This window comes from Malus domestica, chromosome 16 (genome assembly GCF_042453785.1).
Source record: "Malus domestica chromosome 16, GDT2T_hap1".
In the NCBI taxonomy this organism is placed as follows: Eukaryota; Viridiplantae; Streptophyta; class Magnoliopsida; order Rosales; family Rosaceae; genus Malus; species Malus domestica.
In genome coordinates this window covers 23,024,835-23,043,465 of record NC_091676.1, presented here as the reverse complement: position 1 = coordinate 23,043,465, position 18,631 = coordinate 23,024,835, and the positions used below count along the sequence as shown (strand labels likewise).

Genomic DNA, 18,631 nt, shown 5'->3' with positions numbered 1-18,631 from the left:
CAAAAAATTTTGTAATTAAACAAATACGTGTTAAATTAAACAAATCCAGACTTGTACATTTACAAGAAACGATGAGAAAAATAATGTAAGAAAAAGAGATTATTTCAAACTTTATTATATAATTTTATATAGTTAAACCTAGAAAATTTGAAGTAGTAACTAAATATTTGTTAGGTTACATTCGAAAATCAATCAAAATTACATGTAAAATTTTATTTTTCACTGCAAACTACCTGGGCTACAGTTGAGGGCAGCCCTTAACTTGCTCTGCCAGTGTGTTCCATGATGGTGACACATACAAACAACAAGTCAAAAAGTCAGTACCCACAAGTAGGAAAATTCTCCACAGTGATGACATACTGATATTTTATCTATACTAAAACTCGGTTTCCCCGGTACTGTTTTTCACTGTTCGTGAACAGTGTTTGGTTGGAAATGCCCTCTGTTTTTTCATGGCTCAAAGCATTGATTCCTTTTTTGTGCAGTGGAAAGTCTCTTTTACCCATGTTGGCCACGCGTCTTTCATCGTTGATCTATTCGCTTCGAGAGTATTCTACTCAGCTTCCGCCTTTTTTTTCTTTGTGGTAGTTTTCTGATCTGGGCATTTCCCTTTCCTCTTCTTTTCTCCTCTCTCTCCGTCTGTGTTTCCCTTTGTTTAGATCTCTCTATCTCTTTCTTTCGATTCCGATCCGATCGTTTGCAGATGGGTTTTGTGTTTATGTTTGTTTTTTGTGATTCTGTTTGTAGGCTTGGATCCTCCTCTTCTTCTTCACCCAAACCAGCTGCCCCACCTTCGATTGTTATCGACGGAAACACCACGAATTGAGGCGCCACACCAATACTATAATATTTATAAGAAAAGAGCTCCAAACCCGCAAAGGTACTGTTTTTTTTTTGTTCTCGGCTTTTAGCTATTTGGGTACTGAAAGCTTTTCATTTTTTTAAGTGAATGTCCCGCGCATGCTTTTGCTTCAAGGAATACTTTGTAAACATTCTGATTTTTTGGTTTCATGATTTCGGCTGACTCTTTTTTTCAGGATTCGTCAGATATCAAATGGTTCGAGACGCATATGATTGTAAGATTTGCCACAAATAACTTTATGTTGTTGTGCCATTAGATACAGTTTTCATTCCCCCCCTGCAACTGTTGGATGACTTCATATGTTATATGGGTTAAGTTGGTTGGAGTATAAAGTGTTTTCATTCCGTGGTATACATGCAGAGTTTTTGGAAGGTGATGTGTTAAAGTGTTGCTGATTGGGATAAACTCAGTAAAGAGTTGACAACTAGGCAGTGATTTCAATTGAGCATCACTTATTTGCACCCCCTTTCCCTTCTTACATAATTGAAGTGCTATTGACTCTCTGTGGTTACGAGTTACAAGTTCAAATTGTGGAATTTTTTCTTCCATTTGTGTTTTCTTTTTCAAAAATAAAGATAGAAAGGGAATGCTATGATAATTGGAGGTTTTTGTTTTGATATTCATATGTGTACTTTAGTAGGCACATAAAAATACTGAAATTATTCAACTATTTTATTTGTTGTAGGCGTGTGAAATTAACTAGACAAAGAATGGGAAACTTACTACTCGAGAAACCAAGTGTTAAATAGACTATGAAGTCCTAATAAAAATATAGCATTTGAACATTTTGACTCTTTGAATCCCACTTTTGAGCTTTTGGTACATAGTTTTGGAAATTTTTATTTAGCTAGAGAAAGGGGAAGAATATAGGAAGAGGAGAATTACATGCTTTAATAGAAATGTTGCATTCTTATTTGTGTAACTGGTTACAAGGTTGCAAAAACAGTTGAGTGTTGTTGTTTGTCTCTTCATGGTTTCGTCAAGCTCTAAAAAACACTGAAAAGAAATCAAACTTATGGAGGTAAAGCAAATACAATTTTGACAAAAAATGCGACTGTTTATAAACGTTGGGTTTTAGACGATATATGCTTTGAAAAAAAAAGTTTAATCTTTTTTACAATTATGCTTTTTTCAGTTATGCATTGCTTTGAATGGAAAGAAAAATACTTTACTTTTACTGTTTTGTGTGTGTTTAATTTGTAATTTCAATTTTTGCTGCAGATTGGTATGGAAGCACTGTATATGAGCTGCAAAGTGCTCTTGGTCAAATTGAGAAAAAAAAGGGGAAAGGTGAGTCGGGCTGTTAAATAGTGCAAAATTTTTAATTTACAAATGTTTGTTAGTTGTGTTAATAATTGCTTTTACATGTGTATGCTGGTATTTGTATCATTCTTTTTCCATATATATGTTGGGATGCTTCATGAGTTGATATGCTTAAAAGTTAAAACTTAATGTTCTTTGCTATACATGTGTCAATTTCAATCCGAAAAATTTGTTCCTACCCTTTTTCAATTCTATTTGAATCCATTTTTATCCACGTAACCTAATGTCTTCTGGTTAGCATTCCAGCTATGTCAATATACTTGGCTTTTTTTAGTGGTTTATGCATGGCTACAATTGGAAAAACTTTTGTTATATTTCTCTGCTTCAAAGATTTCTCTGACTTATCTTTGAAATTTTATTTTTTTTTGCAATTAATTGTTTTAAATATTCTTACTTTATATGAAAATATTTACATAATACACTCTATATATACTTTTTCTGGCCTAGATTAACATTTTTACTGTGTTTTTTTAGCTTTGTACACAATGAACAACATGCCATTTACAAAGGCCAAAAGGAGATCCAGTATCTTCCATATACCAAACACAGGTTAGCTTGATTTCTATTACTTTTTTTAGTTTATTTCAATAAAAATTTTATAAATTTGAATCCACTTTGATAATTTCTTGGAGATTCTTCAATGACTAATTTTCTTAATCCAGATGATACCTATCACTGCTATTTAATTGTCAAATAACATAACTATTTTAACTATAGTGAGGACTAAAACCTGTTTGTTTTGTCCCTCCACTTTTTTAATGTTTGGTTGAGAGTGTGATATTGACCTTTGTCAATTTTTTTGGTAAAAAATTACAATTCATGGAATTTCAGAAAGATCAGACATATTCTAATGAATGAAGTTTACATGATTGGTGTCTAGGTATGAAATAAGATGTTACAAGCTTTGTCTAACAATTACACACTAAAAAAAGAGAGAAGAAATCACAAAGTCAACAACCAAGTTGTAGCTTCAACAAATAGGTTTCGCAAGGATCCAATGGTATGTGAAATTATTTAGATTTTCTTGGTTTTCTTTCGTTGGCATTTTGCATTTAAATTCAATCTTTGCTATTGTTTCTCTTTGGGGGAGTTAACTACTACCAATATATGTACACACACACACACATACATACTATCCTATTTTCACCTGGTCTCAATACATGGCTAATTGCTTGCCTGCACACTAAGGGGTTAAGTTGGACATCCAAAAGTATGACTATAGATGTCCCCACCAGAGATATACCCTCTCCACAAGCTTTAATTAAGCCAAAGAACACCTTAGTAATGGTGGAATTGTTAAATCTATTCATAAACCATTCCCATCACTCATTAATTAGATTTAATGGTACCCCCACTCCTAACGTGTTATTTGGCTAAAGCATGTGGAGAGGGTGCATCTTTGGTGGTAGCATCTCTGTTTATACTTTTGGATGTCCATCTTAAACCACTCAGTGTATAGTCAAGTGATTAATCATGCATTTAGAATAGGTCAAAAGAATAAAGTCTGTGTATAAATTAGTAACAGTTGAAAGATGGAAGTGATGTTATTCCTCCAAATGATGAAGACTGAAATAACTTGGAAAATTACCAAACCAACTAAATCTGATCCATCTTTTTACACCCTTATATTTAATTTTTACAATGAAAATGCTAAGAAGTTAACTACTAATCAGTAATGTTAATTGTTTAGATTACTTTTCCATGCTCCTTACAATCTCACGGTAATTTTCCTTGCATGATCATTCAGTTATAAGATAGTATATTCAATTTCTAATCCCACACAATTGTACTACACATAAATACAGACTTAATACTTATTTAAAGCATATTCTCATCTTTTTAATCCACTTTGAATGTTAGTATTCAATTTTCTCCAGTTGGGCTCATCAAATTTGATTATAATGTTAACTCTCTATCATACTTATTTAAAATGAGCGTACAATTTAGGTTGCTGATAGGTTTCCTCATTTCTTCATTGGTAATCTGTATTTTTGCTTATTTTTCATTCTTGGGAGTTTTGTGAAGACTTAATGTGTTCAACTTCTTCTTTTTTTCAATTTCTATCAACTTCTTTTTTTTCAATTTCTATTCTCTGTGGTTTTCTATCATGTGATTCGAGTGTCATGTAATTACAGGTTCTAATATAATTTTTCCAGTGCCTTAACAACAAATTATGTCACTGTTGATATTGCAGATGATCAACTTGCACAAATTACAAGGTTTGCCACCACTTCCCTTAATCTGCATATGTAAAATGTAGGTAATTTTAACCCATGTTGTGCTAAAAAATTAACCTGTTTTGTTTCATCATTCTGTTATAGTATTATATGTCATCGCACATTTTAAAAAAACAAAATATGTCTATTGTCTGCTAAAAAAAAGGAAAAATGTGGGCAGACAGATCACTTACATAAACAAATTAGCATAGTTAATCCTAAAGCTATATAAGTGAGGTTATTGATTTGTTACCACATTTCATCGTTGGTGATTTTCCATTCTTGGCTAATACATGTTTGTGAACAGTAGTTGTGTTTTGTGTCATGTGATTGAAGAGTCGTGTGATTACAAGTTTTAACTTAGTTTTTCCAATGTCTTAAGAAAAAATTATGTCACTATTGATATTCCATGTGTCCAGCTTGCACAAATTCTTTGTACATCTCATTCAAATTGGTAACAGTTGTAAATAGATTTGAACATCTACAATTTTAAACCCGCAGCATTGCACGGGCACCGTTGCTAGTCCATGACTATAGGTCAAGATTAGAGTTGGGAATAATCACATCTTTTCAAAGAAATTAGGTGAGTTTGAAACGGCAGCCCTTTTGTATTTTTGGGTAAACAAGCCCATTGTTTTCTCACGCCAAGAACTAGAAAACAAATCATGCACCTTCTCCTCTGTCATTTGAGAAAATACAAGTGATTTTCTCATATTTTCACTCTTCTTGTACACCCTATTCGTTTTCGACCTTTTCTTGCATATATAAACAAAATGTTCAAACAATCTAAACAAATATGAGTGTACAAAATAGTAGAACAGAGTGCAAAAATTGCTTCTCCTAGTAAAATTTTAGAATGAGTAATTAATCACTTTATTAGACGCGAAAGAACAGTGATATTATCTGCAAACCACAGATACTGGGCAAATTTTTATAATTTTGCTACCCTAAAACAAGAAAGACCGGCTCTTCAAAAAAACAAAAAAAACAAAATATATATATATAAATAAATAAAATTTAATAAAAAAAAACGACTCTGCAAATAGGGTGACTCTGCAATTTCATTTTCTTACAATTTATTTAGAGACCCAGTCAAATTTAAATTAGTATATATGTATGATTAGGCCTGCCTCGATCACCTGATCACACGAATAATGGAAGAAGTGAAGCTACTAGGGTCTTGGCCAAGTCCGTTTGTTTACAGAGTGATATTATACATATACTAAAACCCAACACAAAAAACACTGTTCATTAACAGTGTTCTTCCATTTTCATCCCTGCTTCTTTTTTGTTATTTCAATTTTGCCCCTATTGCTTTGCTGTCAAATGAGTAACAGTTTTGTGACGCGTGGGATCCTCGACCGCTTTCTTCATTCTTCGCCCCTCCATCCTCACCCCATATGGCAAACCTTCATCCCTCTTCGGGGTGGTTTGGGAGTGAGGTGCTTAAAAAAAATAGCACCCATGAAAAAAAACTGTGAGGGTTTTAGGTGTTTGGTAAACTGAAAAAAAATAACTTATTTTGGAAGCTGCTATGAGAATAAGTTGAAATCAAAGGAAAAAGCTGAAGCTGCTATTTGCAGCTTTGGAAAACTGGCTTTTTTTTCAAAGCACACGGAGCTACAGTGCTTCTTTAATGAAAAGATCCACTATCAGACTGCTTTTTTTTTCCAAAATCACTTTTACAAAAAAGTTTACCAAACACTCCGCTGATTTATTTCACAGTCGCTTATTCTCACAGCATAGCCGCTTATTCTCACAACAGCTTTTTTTCAAAGCACAGCAATACCAAACCAGCCCTTCATCTCTTCTATCGTTCACCGCTTCACCGCAGAAAAACTTAAACCACATCCCTGTCAAGTTTCAATCACCATCTCTCAGCTTTGTGATCTGTAGACTGCTACAGAAGCTTGATTTGTTCAAGTCGGCAATAACTGTAGAGGTAAGCTCTCTGATAAATCTTCTAATTCACTCTTTATTTCCACTGCTCACGATGCCGATCGAATTCAATTACAGAGCCTGCACCATCCCCTACATATTCCCTTCCAACAATCCCCGCAAGCCCACTCTCACTGAGCTCTCCTGGATCGACCTCTTCTACAATTCCACCCCCTCCTTCAAGTGATAATCCTCATCCTTTCCCCAACCTCCATCATAAATCTTAATTTCTTGGGTTTTTCGTTAATGGGTTTGATTGGTTTCGGCAGGAAACGAGCTGAGTCTGACGCTTCGGTTCCCGACGCTCCGGCAAGAGCTAAGAAATTTGCTCAAAGATACACACTTTACTGATTGTTTTGCGATGAGTGAATTGGGTTTTCGGAAATGCCTGCAATTTTTTGTATTTTTGCCTGAAGGGTACACTGAGATACTGGAGGACTTGAAAAAGGATCCTGAGAGTCACGGCGGCCCGCCGGATTGCATTGTAAGCTCGAAATTTTGATTTGAGTTGATTTCTCACTTTCTATTATGTTGTAGTCATGATTTATTGCGGCATCGTTTTCCTAGCATTCACATTTCTTTTTTTTTCCTGCTTTGTTTGGGAAATCCAGCTTCTTTGCAGACTTCGGGAGCAAGTTCTTAGGGAGTTGGGATTCCAAGATATATTCAAGAAAGTTGAGGTGGGTACTTTTTATTGTTATTGGATGCTTTATTAGTCCATTGATGTAGATAATTGATTGACTTGGAGTTCGGAATTGTGATCATGATTAAACTCTTCAGGATGAAGAGAATGCCAAGGCAATATCCCTGTTTGAGAATGTATTGGATCTTAATGATGCTATTGAAGATGAAGTCAAGTGGGTAGAGCATCTGATTAGAGGAATATTTGCCAGAAATATAATTTGTATCAAACTCGCCATTTCATAAGACTCAACCTCAGAGCTCTATGAAAAAGAACAAAATTGACGATACCATTTTATTTATGTTTGATTACATTGGTTACTATTACTAATAGTTACATTTTGTGCATATTGTAGCATTCATTTTAGGGAACTTATGGGATCTGTTCTATTGTTTGTTTATATCATTAAACTTTCCTTTACTCTCCCTTTCTTACAGGGTTCTAAAATCCTACGTTCCTTATTTTTGGTTTTTGGGATGGTTGTGCTTTTGTGTAAAGCTGGATCTGCAGGTAAGAGTTCTACTCTGTACAATAGTTATGAACTACAGTTTGTGTTTGGATGGCTGTGATTCATGTTACACGATCTTGGTTTATATGTTTAGTCTAACAAGAAAAGACATCCCCAAATCAAACTCTATGGTACTGACATTAGTTTCTTTTCTATGATGTTTAAACTTGGGTTGTGTCTTCTTCCTCCTATTCCTTCTCATTGAATCCGGTTCTTTAGGGTGTTGGTCTCTGTTATCATCGGCGATCCCACAGTTGGGACTGTTGTCATACAAGTTGAATTGAACTCAGGTATGTTCTAAGATTTATCCAGATCCTATTTGATCAGGTTTGTTAATTTTTCCTCTATTTTTCTGAAATTGATTGATTAATTTTCGTCTGTTCTCACAACTCTGCTTCGGTTTATGGCGAATTTGTGGTTTGTCGTTCTCAACTGTTGTCTTCTGCAGTTCGCAACTCTTTCCTTCCTCAGAGAATACCTTGCATTTTGTGTTTTTTTTTCAGATTTTTATCTTGGTTTTGAAAAAAAATAAATTCTTCTGTTGTATTTAAAAATATTTAAGCTTGGTTTGATTATGTTATGTGCCTTAACAAACCTTCAGTTGCTTAACTTAGGACAGAATAATGTGTCGATTAACAACTTACGCTTTGCAAGCCAGTACTCTCTCTTGCTTGCTTAATCTTACAAATTTGACAATATTATCTTTGAGAGAATCCAGTAGTTGCTCTGCTGCTGCTTTCCTATATGAATCTGTCCATTTTCTATTTTTGTGGTTAAATTTTTGTATAATATAGTGTGAGATTATTGTTATCTATCATTTTAGAACTGTTAATTCTATGCAAATTTCATTTTTCTAATTTTGGGGATTTTATTTCCAGGCTAAAATGTTGTTGTTTTCTGAAGCCCTCTGTACTCAAGGTAAGAAATTTAAACTTTTGGTGGATTTGGAGTTTTGTTTAAGTTTGATCACATTGTTTCAATATAATAATTTACATTGATTATATTGGAGTTGTAGCTAAGTTCCATTGCGTACTCGGATGAGTTGGTTTGTTCTAAGTTTCGGATAAAGAATTATTCCCATCTGGGTATATATACATTCAACTCCAAACATTATATAACCGAAGGTATGCAAGAATCAATGTTGATTTAAATAGAGAGTATTCTGTATGTATTAAAAAACATTTGACACCAGAGTAAACCTATTTAACTATTGACTTATCAGTTCTGATCATTTTTCTCCCCTCAAACAAAATGCAATTTTAACCGTGCAAGGTTAGGAATATGCACCCCTCTCCTTGGGGTTTTCAGTGATGTGTTTTAATAGAATTATAGATTTGAGTAATTAGATATTTCAGTGCTGTTATTTTTTTTTAACAATTTATGATGCTATGTGTAAAAATTGGTTAGGTATTTTTTTAACAACTATAATATCATTTAATTCCAATTCATAATTACTTCTTTTGTTAATCTGATAGTAAATTTTTATACTTTATGTCCAAATACATATATAGTAATGTATACATATAACTTATTAAGTTTTTTAATGTTGCTGAGCATTTTGAGTGTTCATTTTGTGTGTAGAGAGTGAAAAGTGCACTGCTCACAAAGGCAAACAAAGAATAGCTTCTACATATGGGAAGAAGAGTGGTTGGTTTGATCGTGGTTGCTTTTTTGATTCGGTTAAATTGAAGTTGGCTTGCGTCTAATTTAGTTGTTTGCTTGCACAGGTTGAAGTCACTAGCTTTATTAATGCTGGTGACCGAGATAAAACCCGAGTTCATGTTAAAATGATATCATAATTTTCGTTATATTGAGAACTGAGAATTTAGACCCTTTTTTTATCTTTCCCATTTTTGAAATTTAAAAATTGAATTACTTTTCTATACCTTTTTGTGATCATACACTGAGAATTTGTTAATTGTATAAAATGAGAATTGTTATTAGCATTCCAAAACTCTCATTCTACACTCCAAACTTTCTATATTAGAAAAGAAAAATACACTTGTGAAGAGTGTAGAATGAGATTTTTGGAGTGCCAATAACACTTCCCTTAATATTATGAGGTAGGATTTATACTTTCTAAGATCCATTTCTCATGTTTAGAGATTGCTTGATTTAATTACATGTGATATAAGTTGATGTGTTTATACCTGTACAACATAATTTTTCACATAATTTCTAATCCTGCAGCAACGCGCGGGCAAAACTTTCTAGTGGGCTCTAAAGCTCAAGCGTGTGAAATATGAGTACATAGAACAGGACATTTTTAACAAGAGTGAACTTCTGTTGCAGTGCAATCCAGTTTACAAGAAGGTTCCGGTGCTTTTTCACCGGGGAAAACCGATTTCCGAGTTGATTGCCATCCTTGAATGCATAGAAGAAACTTGGCCAGAGAATCATCTGCTGCCTGAAGATGCTTATGAAAGAGCCTTGGCTCGGTTTTGGATACAATTCCATGTATGTCAGGTGACTAATTTCAAGTTTCAATTATTTCTCATCTGCTTTTCTCTTAATTATCTAGTTCAACTATATATTGAGAGACTCCCAATAATTTACAGAAAAATGCTGCTCATATGGGTTCAATTTTTCTCACTAGTTTAATTTTGTAGTTTGTTAAGAACAAGACAAATCATTGTGATGATCAAATTGGGGATTTTTCCTACCTAAGTAGCTTGTCATCATGCCCTCTAGGAGTTCAGATTGAAACCAAATAGCTATGATTAGCATGCGCACGAATTTATGTTTCCCTATAAAAGATCAAAATAAGTGCTTAGCCATATCTTTTTATACATCATCAGATTCCCAGTTTTAATGCATTTTTCGGATTAACTGCCGGAGAAGATCGACAAAAGACAATCGAATCAGTGTTGGAAACGCTGAAAATATTGGAAGAGCAAGGGCTTGGTGACAAGAAGTTTTTTGGGGGTGATAGTATAAACTTGGTAGACATAACGCATGGATGGCTGGCTCTTTATTTCGAAGCCGTTGAAGAAATGGTGGGTGTCAAATTGCTCGAGCCAAGCACCTTGCCTCGATTGCATGCATGGGTTCAGAATTTCAAGCAAGTTCCTGTCATCAGAGACAACCTTCCTAACTACCAAATATTGGTTGCTCATATGAAACGCGCAAGGGAAATGCTTGTCCCTCAGATCTGAGATATTCTGTGGATTCAGTTTGTGTATCAGCAGCCTCATGACTAGAATAATAATAATGAGAAACTATCACGTAGATACACTCTCTCTCCTTACCTCTCTCTTTTAGGTGATCTTATTTCAGTTTATATTCTCCAACTGCGATTGCCGCCACGGCCCCCGCGGTCACCACCACTGCCGTGTTAAACGTAATGCACTTTCTCCCTGTTACAAAGCATACTATCAAGGCTATTTGTTTGTATAACCTTTATTGAATATCAAGAGACATCTTCTTCTTCTTTTTTTTTTTTTTTTGGAAACAAGACATCTTCTTCTTTTCTCCTTTACTACATGATAAGGAAAATCCCTTTTCATCACAATCAACTTACTTTACTTTACACTCATACTATTCTAGATAAAATTTCTTACTTTATATCATACTAAATATTATTTTATGATTTTCATTGTCTACTTGTCACTTCATGCATTATTGATAGTCTATTGTGAAGTTAAGCTCACATTTTTTCCTTAGTGTAGGTACATCGTTTGTTAAAAAAAAAAAATATTAATTTTTTTTATAAAAAAAAGGAAAGAAAGGCCTGTCACTTCCAAAGAGGACCTTTTTTAGAGACCCATTCAAATTTAAATTAGTATACATGTATGATCAGGCTCCTGCCTCGTTCACCTAATCACACGAATAATGGAAGTGAAGCTACTAGGGTTTTGGCCAAGTCCGTATGTTTACAGAGTGATAAGGGCTCTAAACCTCAAGGGTGTGAAATATGATTACATAGAACAAGACCTTTCCAACAAGAGTGAACTTCTGTTGTTGCAGTGCAATCCAGTTTACAAGAAGGTTTCGGTGCTTCTTGACCTGGGAAAATCGATTTCCGAGTCGGATGTCATCCTTGAATACATTGAAGAAACTTGGTCAGAGAATAATCTGCTACCTGAAGATGCTTATGAAAGAGACTTGGCTCGATTTTGGATACAGTTCAATGTATCTCAGGTAAAGAATTTCAAGTTTCAATTATGTTATCTGCTTTTCTCTTAATTATCTAGTTCAACTATGTGGAGCAAAAAATAATCAAGAAAATTATGGAGGCGACACGTGAATTTTTGGGTGAAAATGACAAAATTACCTTTAAGGCAGACTGGGATTTCCACGCGCATGCAACGGACAATAATGGCTCAATCAAGGTCAAAAGTGATCAAAATGGTATTCTTTTAAACTCTCTCATCACCCCTCATCAAATCTTCCCCCACAAGGTAACTCCCAATTATTCTTTTCGAACTAGGATTAATTGTCAAAATTAATTGATTAATTACCTCATTTATTTATTAATTATCTAGTTGATTGCAAGATATTATGCTACATAATATTTTGCAATTAGAGCCAAATTACCACCATAAGTGGCCTGTCCCTATTTTCCCAAACAGGGCTGACCACACCCCTATATATAGCCCATCATTTCCCAAAAAACCTAAGTTCATTCTTCTTCTAAAATTCTCTAAACACTTTATCTCTCAATTTCTAACTTTGGCATCGGAGACTTTTCGGCCAAAGCCCCCCCCCCCCAAAACAAAATCGTGGGCACGTGAGGCTCTTGGCCTTGATCTTAGGTGTTAATTGTTTTGTAATTGCATTTTCATCCAATAAGAAGAAGGCAGAAATTTGCATCCACAAATTGGAGCTTTCATTAAGAGTCTTGATTCACATGCTCAAAGAAGACTCTGATAGGAGCATATTTATGCGACTTAGTTAGCTTGTTTTCTTGCACTTTCATAGTTAGTTTCTGTTTATAGGCCCAAATGACAAAGTTGGCAAGAAAGTGCAATTTGGAGCAGTTTTGGGCCAATAATCGATAGCACATGCATTGAGCAAAGTGGATGGACGTTTTTGAAGTTCAAGAGGCTAGGAATGTGCTAAAAAGATGAAGAAAATGAATTCAAGACAAAGAGATAAGGATTCAGCTAAAAAGAAGGAACATTATCCAAAACCTTATCCAATCTTATCTTATCCAAACTAACTTTATCTTATCTTATCCTACCTTATGTCTAGTTGCAAAAGGAGTCCTTATCCTATTCTAAATCCTTCCCATATGAATTTAGGAGTCATAATCCATCTAAACACATTAATTCTTTTCCTCCCTGGAATCTGATTAGAAGTATCTTTATTCCTTGATGATTTGGAGTCCTAATTCTCTTCCTACTCACCCTAGCCGTGCCTTACATTCTGCCGTAGCACTCAGAAATCACCCATCTTCCATCACAAATTCGTCCCATACATGCCTCATACACATTCATCCCATTGTGCCGCAGCTTTGCAATGAGATAGGAGATGAGACCCCTGGAGCCGTGCTTGCCATTCAAGACGTTGGATTGTTGGAGCGTTTCTAGGTGTATTCTATCATTTGTTTCAATGTTTAAATTTAATTGTCTTTGTTTAATTGCAAACATGAAGAGCTAAACTCATTTTAGCTAGGGGGAAATTCAAAGCCATGAACATATTTGTAATATGAATTGATTACTTCCAGTTGTGATTTCATGAATCGTGAATGCAATTTACTTAACTGTTTGATTCATAACTTATTCTTGTTTGTTGATTAAGGGTGCACACTTAGTTTGCATGCAGTGATTTGATGCTAAAATATAAGGGAATTTCACCTAATAGTTATGGACTTATATTCACAAGTAGTGGAGGTTGCTAGTCACAATCATGTTAAGTGAATTCCTGGCAGGAGTATCATGCTGTCATAGTTACGAATGCCTTGTCAATGCTTATGATTTTCACAAAGCTTAATGATCTTTGATTGTATCTCTATTATGATGTTCATGTAGGGAACTATTGAAGAATAATTTGGTTGCTGATGCGTTGTCCATCCAATTCAATGACTTAAGGAAAATCTGAGGGTTAATTAGTGCCATTCACAGTTAATCTGGGGCGTTGAGGTTCATGGTTTATTGGAAAAGCAACTGGAAATTGATTTGTATGCAAGTGTGTCATGTGTGGAGAAGAATCCTCTAGCTAGCCATTCACCCATTAAATCACCAATTTCGTCCAAAGTTATTTAGAGTCTTAAATCTGTTTAGTTTTACTTTAAATTAGTCAAAAACCCAATCCCCTTTACTTTTGTTGTGCCAAGTTAGTTAAAATATGTCCAATTTGTGTTTTTAAGTGTTTTTAAGTGTTTTGAGTCAAGTTAAAATCAATTTTCGTCCAATTCACCCTCTAGTGTGTAGTTTGAGTTTATTTAATTGTTTTGTGCTGTTTTGAGTCTTTTTAGTTTGTTTTGAGTTCATAAGAGTCCAGTTTAGTGTTTTCAAGCCTAGTTAAGTGTTTTTGAGTTAAATTTGAGTAGATTAGCATCCCTCCTAATCTCCGACCTAGAACGATCCCTACTTACATCTTTACTACAATTGTCAATAAGAGGGTTTAATTTGAGTGCTAGTTAAATTTCACATTAGACTCTCGCATTCATGGTTTCTAATTTTTTTGTTCATTCGTAGATTTTTTGTACGCTCTCATTCCTAGAATTTTTTATACAAAAATTCATTGCATAAACGTAAAAGAAAAGTACAATGACAAGAAATTCGGAAACCACAAAGAACGGAACTTCCTACGTTTAAGGATTTAGATCACGACAATCCACGAGGCTCAACGCAACGACGAGTGGAATGGTACCACCCCCACGGGGCACCACCGTGGCAACTTATGGCGAGATCCAAGCCCAAGGAGCAGGCCTCACCTTGCAACCAAAAGCCCAGGCCCATGCCACCTTGCAGCAGCGAGCCCAGGCCTGCACCACAAGGGAACCCAGCCCAAGAAGGCCCAAGGTAAGCAACCCCAGAATCAGGCAGCCATGGCAGGAGCAGTGGCCCAGACCTCGCGAGCCCAAGGCTATTGTGAGCCCAGTCCACTCCAAGGTCAAGCTTAAGACCAAAGGACAAAAGTCATGCAATTTCAAGCTTCAAGGGCCCAAGCCCAGGATGAGCCAACCCGAGCCACAACCCTACGCGAGCCCAAAACGCACCCGAGCAGAGCCTAGGCCTAACTCCCACGAGTGCCACACGTGGAGTAGCCCACTTTCGTGGCTTCCCAAGTAGCCCAAACCAGTCCAAGAACGGTTCAACCATCCTGACTTCATATTTCTGGGCCGACAATTGAACCGGGGGCATTTTCACCACATTTCTCCCTAGATTTGACATTTTCGAATTCAAATCTCGCACTTAGAGTCTACCAAACTTCCACTACTCAAAGAGACTCATTCTGTCCAAGCTCTTCCAACCTAAATGGTGAACAACACTTGTCTTGACAAGTCATAGAGTTAACAAGGGCCCTCGCACAGTAGACGACCTTGGTGAATTAGCTCATATAGTGCACCAAGATGCAACATGCCCCTGACAAGGTGTCCCGAAGTAGAACAATAGGAGACGAATCTTTTCTCCAGCAGCGTCCTAGCAGGCAACCACTCAACTAGCCAAGAATCGAGCGTTCCGGCAATGTACACTTTCGACTGGGCCCCTAAGATAGCGTATACTCTCGTCTTAGCTCGTGGACGAGCGTGTACTCTCAGTTAGGCCTACGGATAAACATACACTCATGATTGGGACCACAATCTGATAATCAACATGAGCAACCTTCTAGGCGAATTGTTCATTCACGGCTAGGCCTGCAAGGAGCATCATCCTCCTCACATCAGAGTAGGCAGCATGACGGATGGAAAGAAGCAGTCACTCAATCCGGCTCAAGTTCAACTGGCAGCCTGCGAGGAATCTACTCGCCTACTAGGGATGTGCCACACGCACCGCAACCACAGCATAAAGGAGCCAAATACATAGAAGAGCAGCCTAAACCAGCAGGTTAAGATCGGGGGTAGTCAAGAACTCCGCTACCCTAACAAAGCCAAATTCAGGAAGAAGTAGAGAGACTCTTAACCAAGCGATTGCATGACTTCCAACGCAACGAGGTCACTGATGAGGCACTACGACGGGACATGACCAACATGAGCAGGTCACCTTTCACGAACAAGATCGAGTAGGTAGAGCCTTCATACAACTTTAGCATTTCATATTTCACATTTTTCAAAGGAGATGGAGATCTAGAGATACACTTGAAGCACTATCGAAGCACGATGGTCCTTTATCGGAACAACGATGCTCTTATGTGCAAGATATTGCCACCACTTTTTAAGGCGAGGCGCAAGATTGGTTCCACACCCTACCGCCACGATCCATCTAGAGTTTTGATGAGTTTTCCTTGGTTGTCACCAAAGAATACTCATCTTACCGCTCGATCAAGAAGAAGTCCGACCATTTGTTCAATGTGAAGAAGAATCCAAATGAGTCGTTCCGTGACTACGTGAAGAGGTTCAAAGCAGAGAAGGCGAAGATAGTCAAATGCGACGACTCGATAGCAAGTGCACCCTTCCAAAAAGGACTCCCAGAAGACCACCCGCTGTTTAGAGAATTGATCATGAAAGAAGATCTAACTCTGGTAGAAAAGCATGCACTTTAGGATGAGGCTCGACGAGCGGACAAGGCTCCCAAGCAGCCTCGAAATGAGTCAGCATTAGCTCAAAAGAAGGAAGACGGAAAGCAGTACAACAACAAAAGTAGGTAGAGGGCTAAGCGTAGGGATCGATCCTCGAATAAAGGAGGCTTGATGCCCAAGAAAGTTCTTGATTCCGATCCACCAAATCCTTCGTGACATCAAAAGTGAACCATGGTTCAAGATTCCAAAACAATCAAAATGAGATACTTCCAAGATGGACTACACCAAGTATTGCACATTCCACCGAGGTCCCGATCACACAATCGATGACTACTATACTTGGAAGAATTACCTAAAAAAACTCGTGAAGGAAGGTAACGTCGACAGATACTTGGACAAGCCAGTTGTGCAGCCTAGAAGAAATGCAAATTCTGATGAATCACCGCCCAACAAGGCGATTTGGATTAATGACACCTTCGTTGAATTTGAGCACTTGGGGGCCACCAACAATTCTAAGAAGAGGAAGATCCAACAGGCTCTACTGGTCTTGCAGGTCCAAGCAGTCAACACCCAACTTAGACCCATTGTTGGCTTCACCGAGTAGGATGCCCAAGGTGTCGACTTCCCACATGACGACGCACTGGTGGTATTTGTCCAACTAGCCCATACTATCGTCGACATGATGATGGTTAATAACGGAAATGTAGTCAACCTACTTCAACTCTCAGTTATTCAAAAGATGGGCTTGGAAAATAATATCACACGCCTAGCAGAGGTACTCACCGAATTCAATGGACACACCTCGACTGCTATCGGCCATATCACATTTGACGTGAAAACACTGCCAGTTGTCTCAAAATAGACATTCACTATAGTAAGTAGCCCGTTTCCCTACAATGGGATTCTAGGGCGACCTTGGCTGATAAAGCTGGACACTGTCACTTCCGTCATGTATCAAAAAATCTAATTCTGCATCCCTGGAGGAGGAGTCAGAGAAATTAAGTCTGACCAGGATGTATTTTGACGATGCACTGTGCAAGTACTGAAGAAGTAAAAAAAAAAAGACATTTACCCTTGTAGAGGCTACCGAGGTCCAAAGTGACAATGACGCTACCAAATAGCAATTACAGCAAACGGATCAAAAAGATGGTGTCCAAACCTACACGCCAGCATATGAGATGGGATGGAAACCCAAAGAGGACGTTAAGCACATCATTCTTGATCCCCAGCAGCCGGAGAAGATTACTAGAATTGGCTCACGTCTAAGCCCGAAAGAAAATGAGAAACTCATGGCTTTCCTTAGGGAAAATCATGACGTCTTCGCGTGGTCACCTTCCAACATGTTTGGCATCGACCCCAAGATAGCTTGCCACAAGCTGCACGTCGACGCCGTTGCTAAATGGGTGATCCAAAAGAGAAGACATTTTGCACCCAAGTGAGTAGCAATCATCGAGGTAGAAATTGACAAGTTATTGGAGGCTGAATTCATATAAAAGGTAGCACACTCAGCATGGCTTACCAACGTCGTGCTAGTGAAGAAAAAAGAGAAGGGCAAATGGAGGGTTTGCGTAAACTACACCGACCTCAACAAAGCATGCCTAAAGAATCCTTATCCACTTCCTCAAATTGATCTATTAATAGATTCAACTTTTGGGAACTAGCTGCTCAGTTTCCTGGACGCATACTCCGGCTACAACCAAATAGCATGTATGAGCCCAACAAAGAAAAAATTACGTTCGTGATCGAGCGAGGCACCTACTGTTAGAAGGTCATGCCCTTTGGCCTCAAGAATGTGAGAGCCACTTACCAAATATTTGTAAATATCATGTTCAAGAAGCAAATTGGAGTAACCATGGAGGTCTACGTCGACGACATCATGGTAAAAGGTAAGTAGCGATCAGACCATATCAGCATTTCAGACTTACACCTTTACTTAAGTTCCACAGGTAGACAACGATCACGTGGACGGGCTAGCTGGCTTAGGCTCCGCCATCGACCACTAACTTAAACGCTTTATTCCGGTGGAGTATCTAGACAAGCCAAGCATAGAGGCAGAACCAGCAGCCGAGGTGTCATAGTTTAGTATAACTTCAAACTGGCAAAGTTCCATTATAGACTACTTGGTTAATGGCACATTCCCCATAGAAAGGTTGGAGTCTATAAAGCTCCAAATAAAGGTAGCACGCTATTACATGTGGAATGACATTCTCGTTCAAAGATCCTACACTGGACCACATCTCTGTTGCCTAGTATCTCTTGACGACCTAAAGGTTCTAAGCTCAATCCACGAAGGCGTTTGTGGAAATAATTTTGGAGGCCGATCTTTAGCACAGAAGGCTTTTAATGCAGGCTACTATTGGCTAACTATGCATCAAAATGATAAGGAGTTAGTACAAAAGTGTGACAGCTACCAATGCTACAAGCCAGTACCAGCATTGCATGCCAACAAACTACAACCGCGGACGAGTCCTTGGTTG

The 18,631-nt window shown here is 37.3% G+C and overlaps 2 protein-coding genes across 30 annotated transcripts; both read left to right on the top strand.

Annotated features, from left to right (window-relative positions):
* Window positions 1-416: 416 nt before the first annotated feature.
* LOC103405339 (uncharacterized) lies at window positions 417-7,820 on the top strand. 24 transcript variants are annotated; one of them, XM_070815121.1, is made up of 11 exons: window positions 417-584; window positions 748-880; window positions 1,038-1,076; window positions 2,084-2,152; window positions 2,660-2,734; window positions 4,380-4,404; window positions 4,903-4,984; window positions 6,756-6,823; window positions 6,951-7,019; window positions 7,459-7,531; window positions 7,749-7,820. In XM_070815121.1, the coding sequence occupies exons 1-7, from the start codon at window positions 453-455 to the stop codon at window positions 4,982-4,984; spliced, it is 555 nt and encodes a 184-aa protein (XP_070671222.1). In that variant the 5' UTR covers window positions 417-452; the 3' UTR covers window positions 6,756-6,823; window positions 6,951-7,019; window positions 7,459-7,531; window positions 7,749-7,820. The 24 variants fall into 24 exon arrangements, with proteins under 24 accessions (XP_070671222.1, XP_070671232.1, XP_070671219.1 ...); XM_070815117.1 differs by lacking the exons at window positions 417-584; window positions 4,903-4,984 and adding exons at window positions 3,066-3,185; window positions 7,120-7,196 and having other exon boundaries at window positions 651-880; window positions 6,609-6,823; XM_070815115.1 differs by lacking the exons at window positions 417-584; window positions 4,903-4,984 and adding exons at window positions 3,066-3,185; window positions 7,120-7,196 and having other exon boundaries at window positions 651-880; window positions 6,609-6,823; window positions 7,459-7,660.
* On the top strand, window positions 7,680-12,680 carry LOC114822279 (probable glutathione S-transferase). Of its 6 annotated transcripts, none has more exons than XM_070815138.1 (8): window positions 7,680-7,819; window positions 8,408-8,447; window positions 8,545-8,653; window positions 9,111-9,176; window positions 9,822-9,986; window positions 11,496-11,669; window positions 11,810-11,929; window positions 12,467-12,680. In XM_070815138.1, exons 4-8 carry the CDS (start codon window positions 9,162-9,164, stop codon window positions 12,527-12,529), a joined length of 537 nt encoding a protein of 178 aa, XP_070671239.1. In that variant the 5' UTR covers window positions 7,680-7,819; window positions 8,408-8,447; window positions 8,545-8,653; window positions 9,111-9,161; the 3' UTR covers window positions 12,530-12,680. The 6 variants fall into 6 exon arrangements, with proteins under 6 accessions (XP_070671239.1, XP_070671240.1, XP_070671238.1 ...); XM_070815139.1 differs by having other exon boundaries at window positions 9,822-9,995; window positions 11,814-11,879; XM_070815137.1 differs by having other exon boundaries at window positions 9,822-9,995.
* Window positions 12,681-18,631: the final 5,951 nt, after the last annotated feature.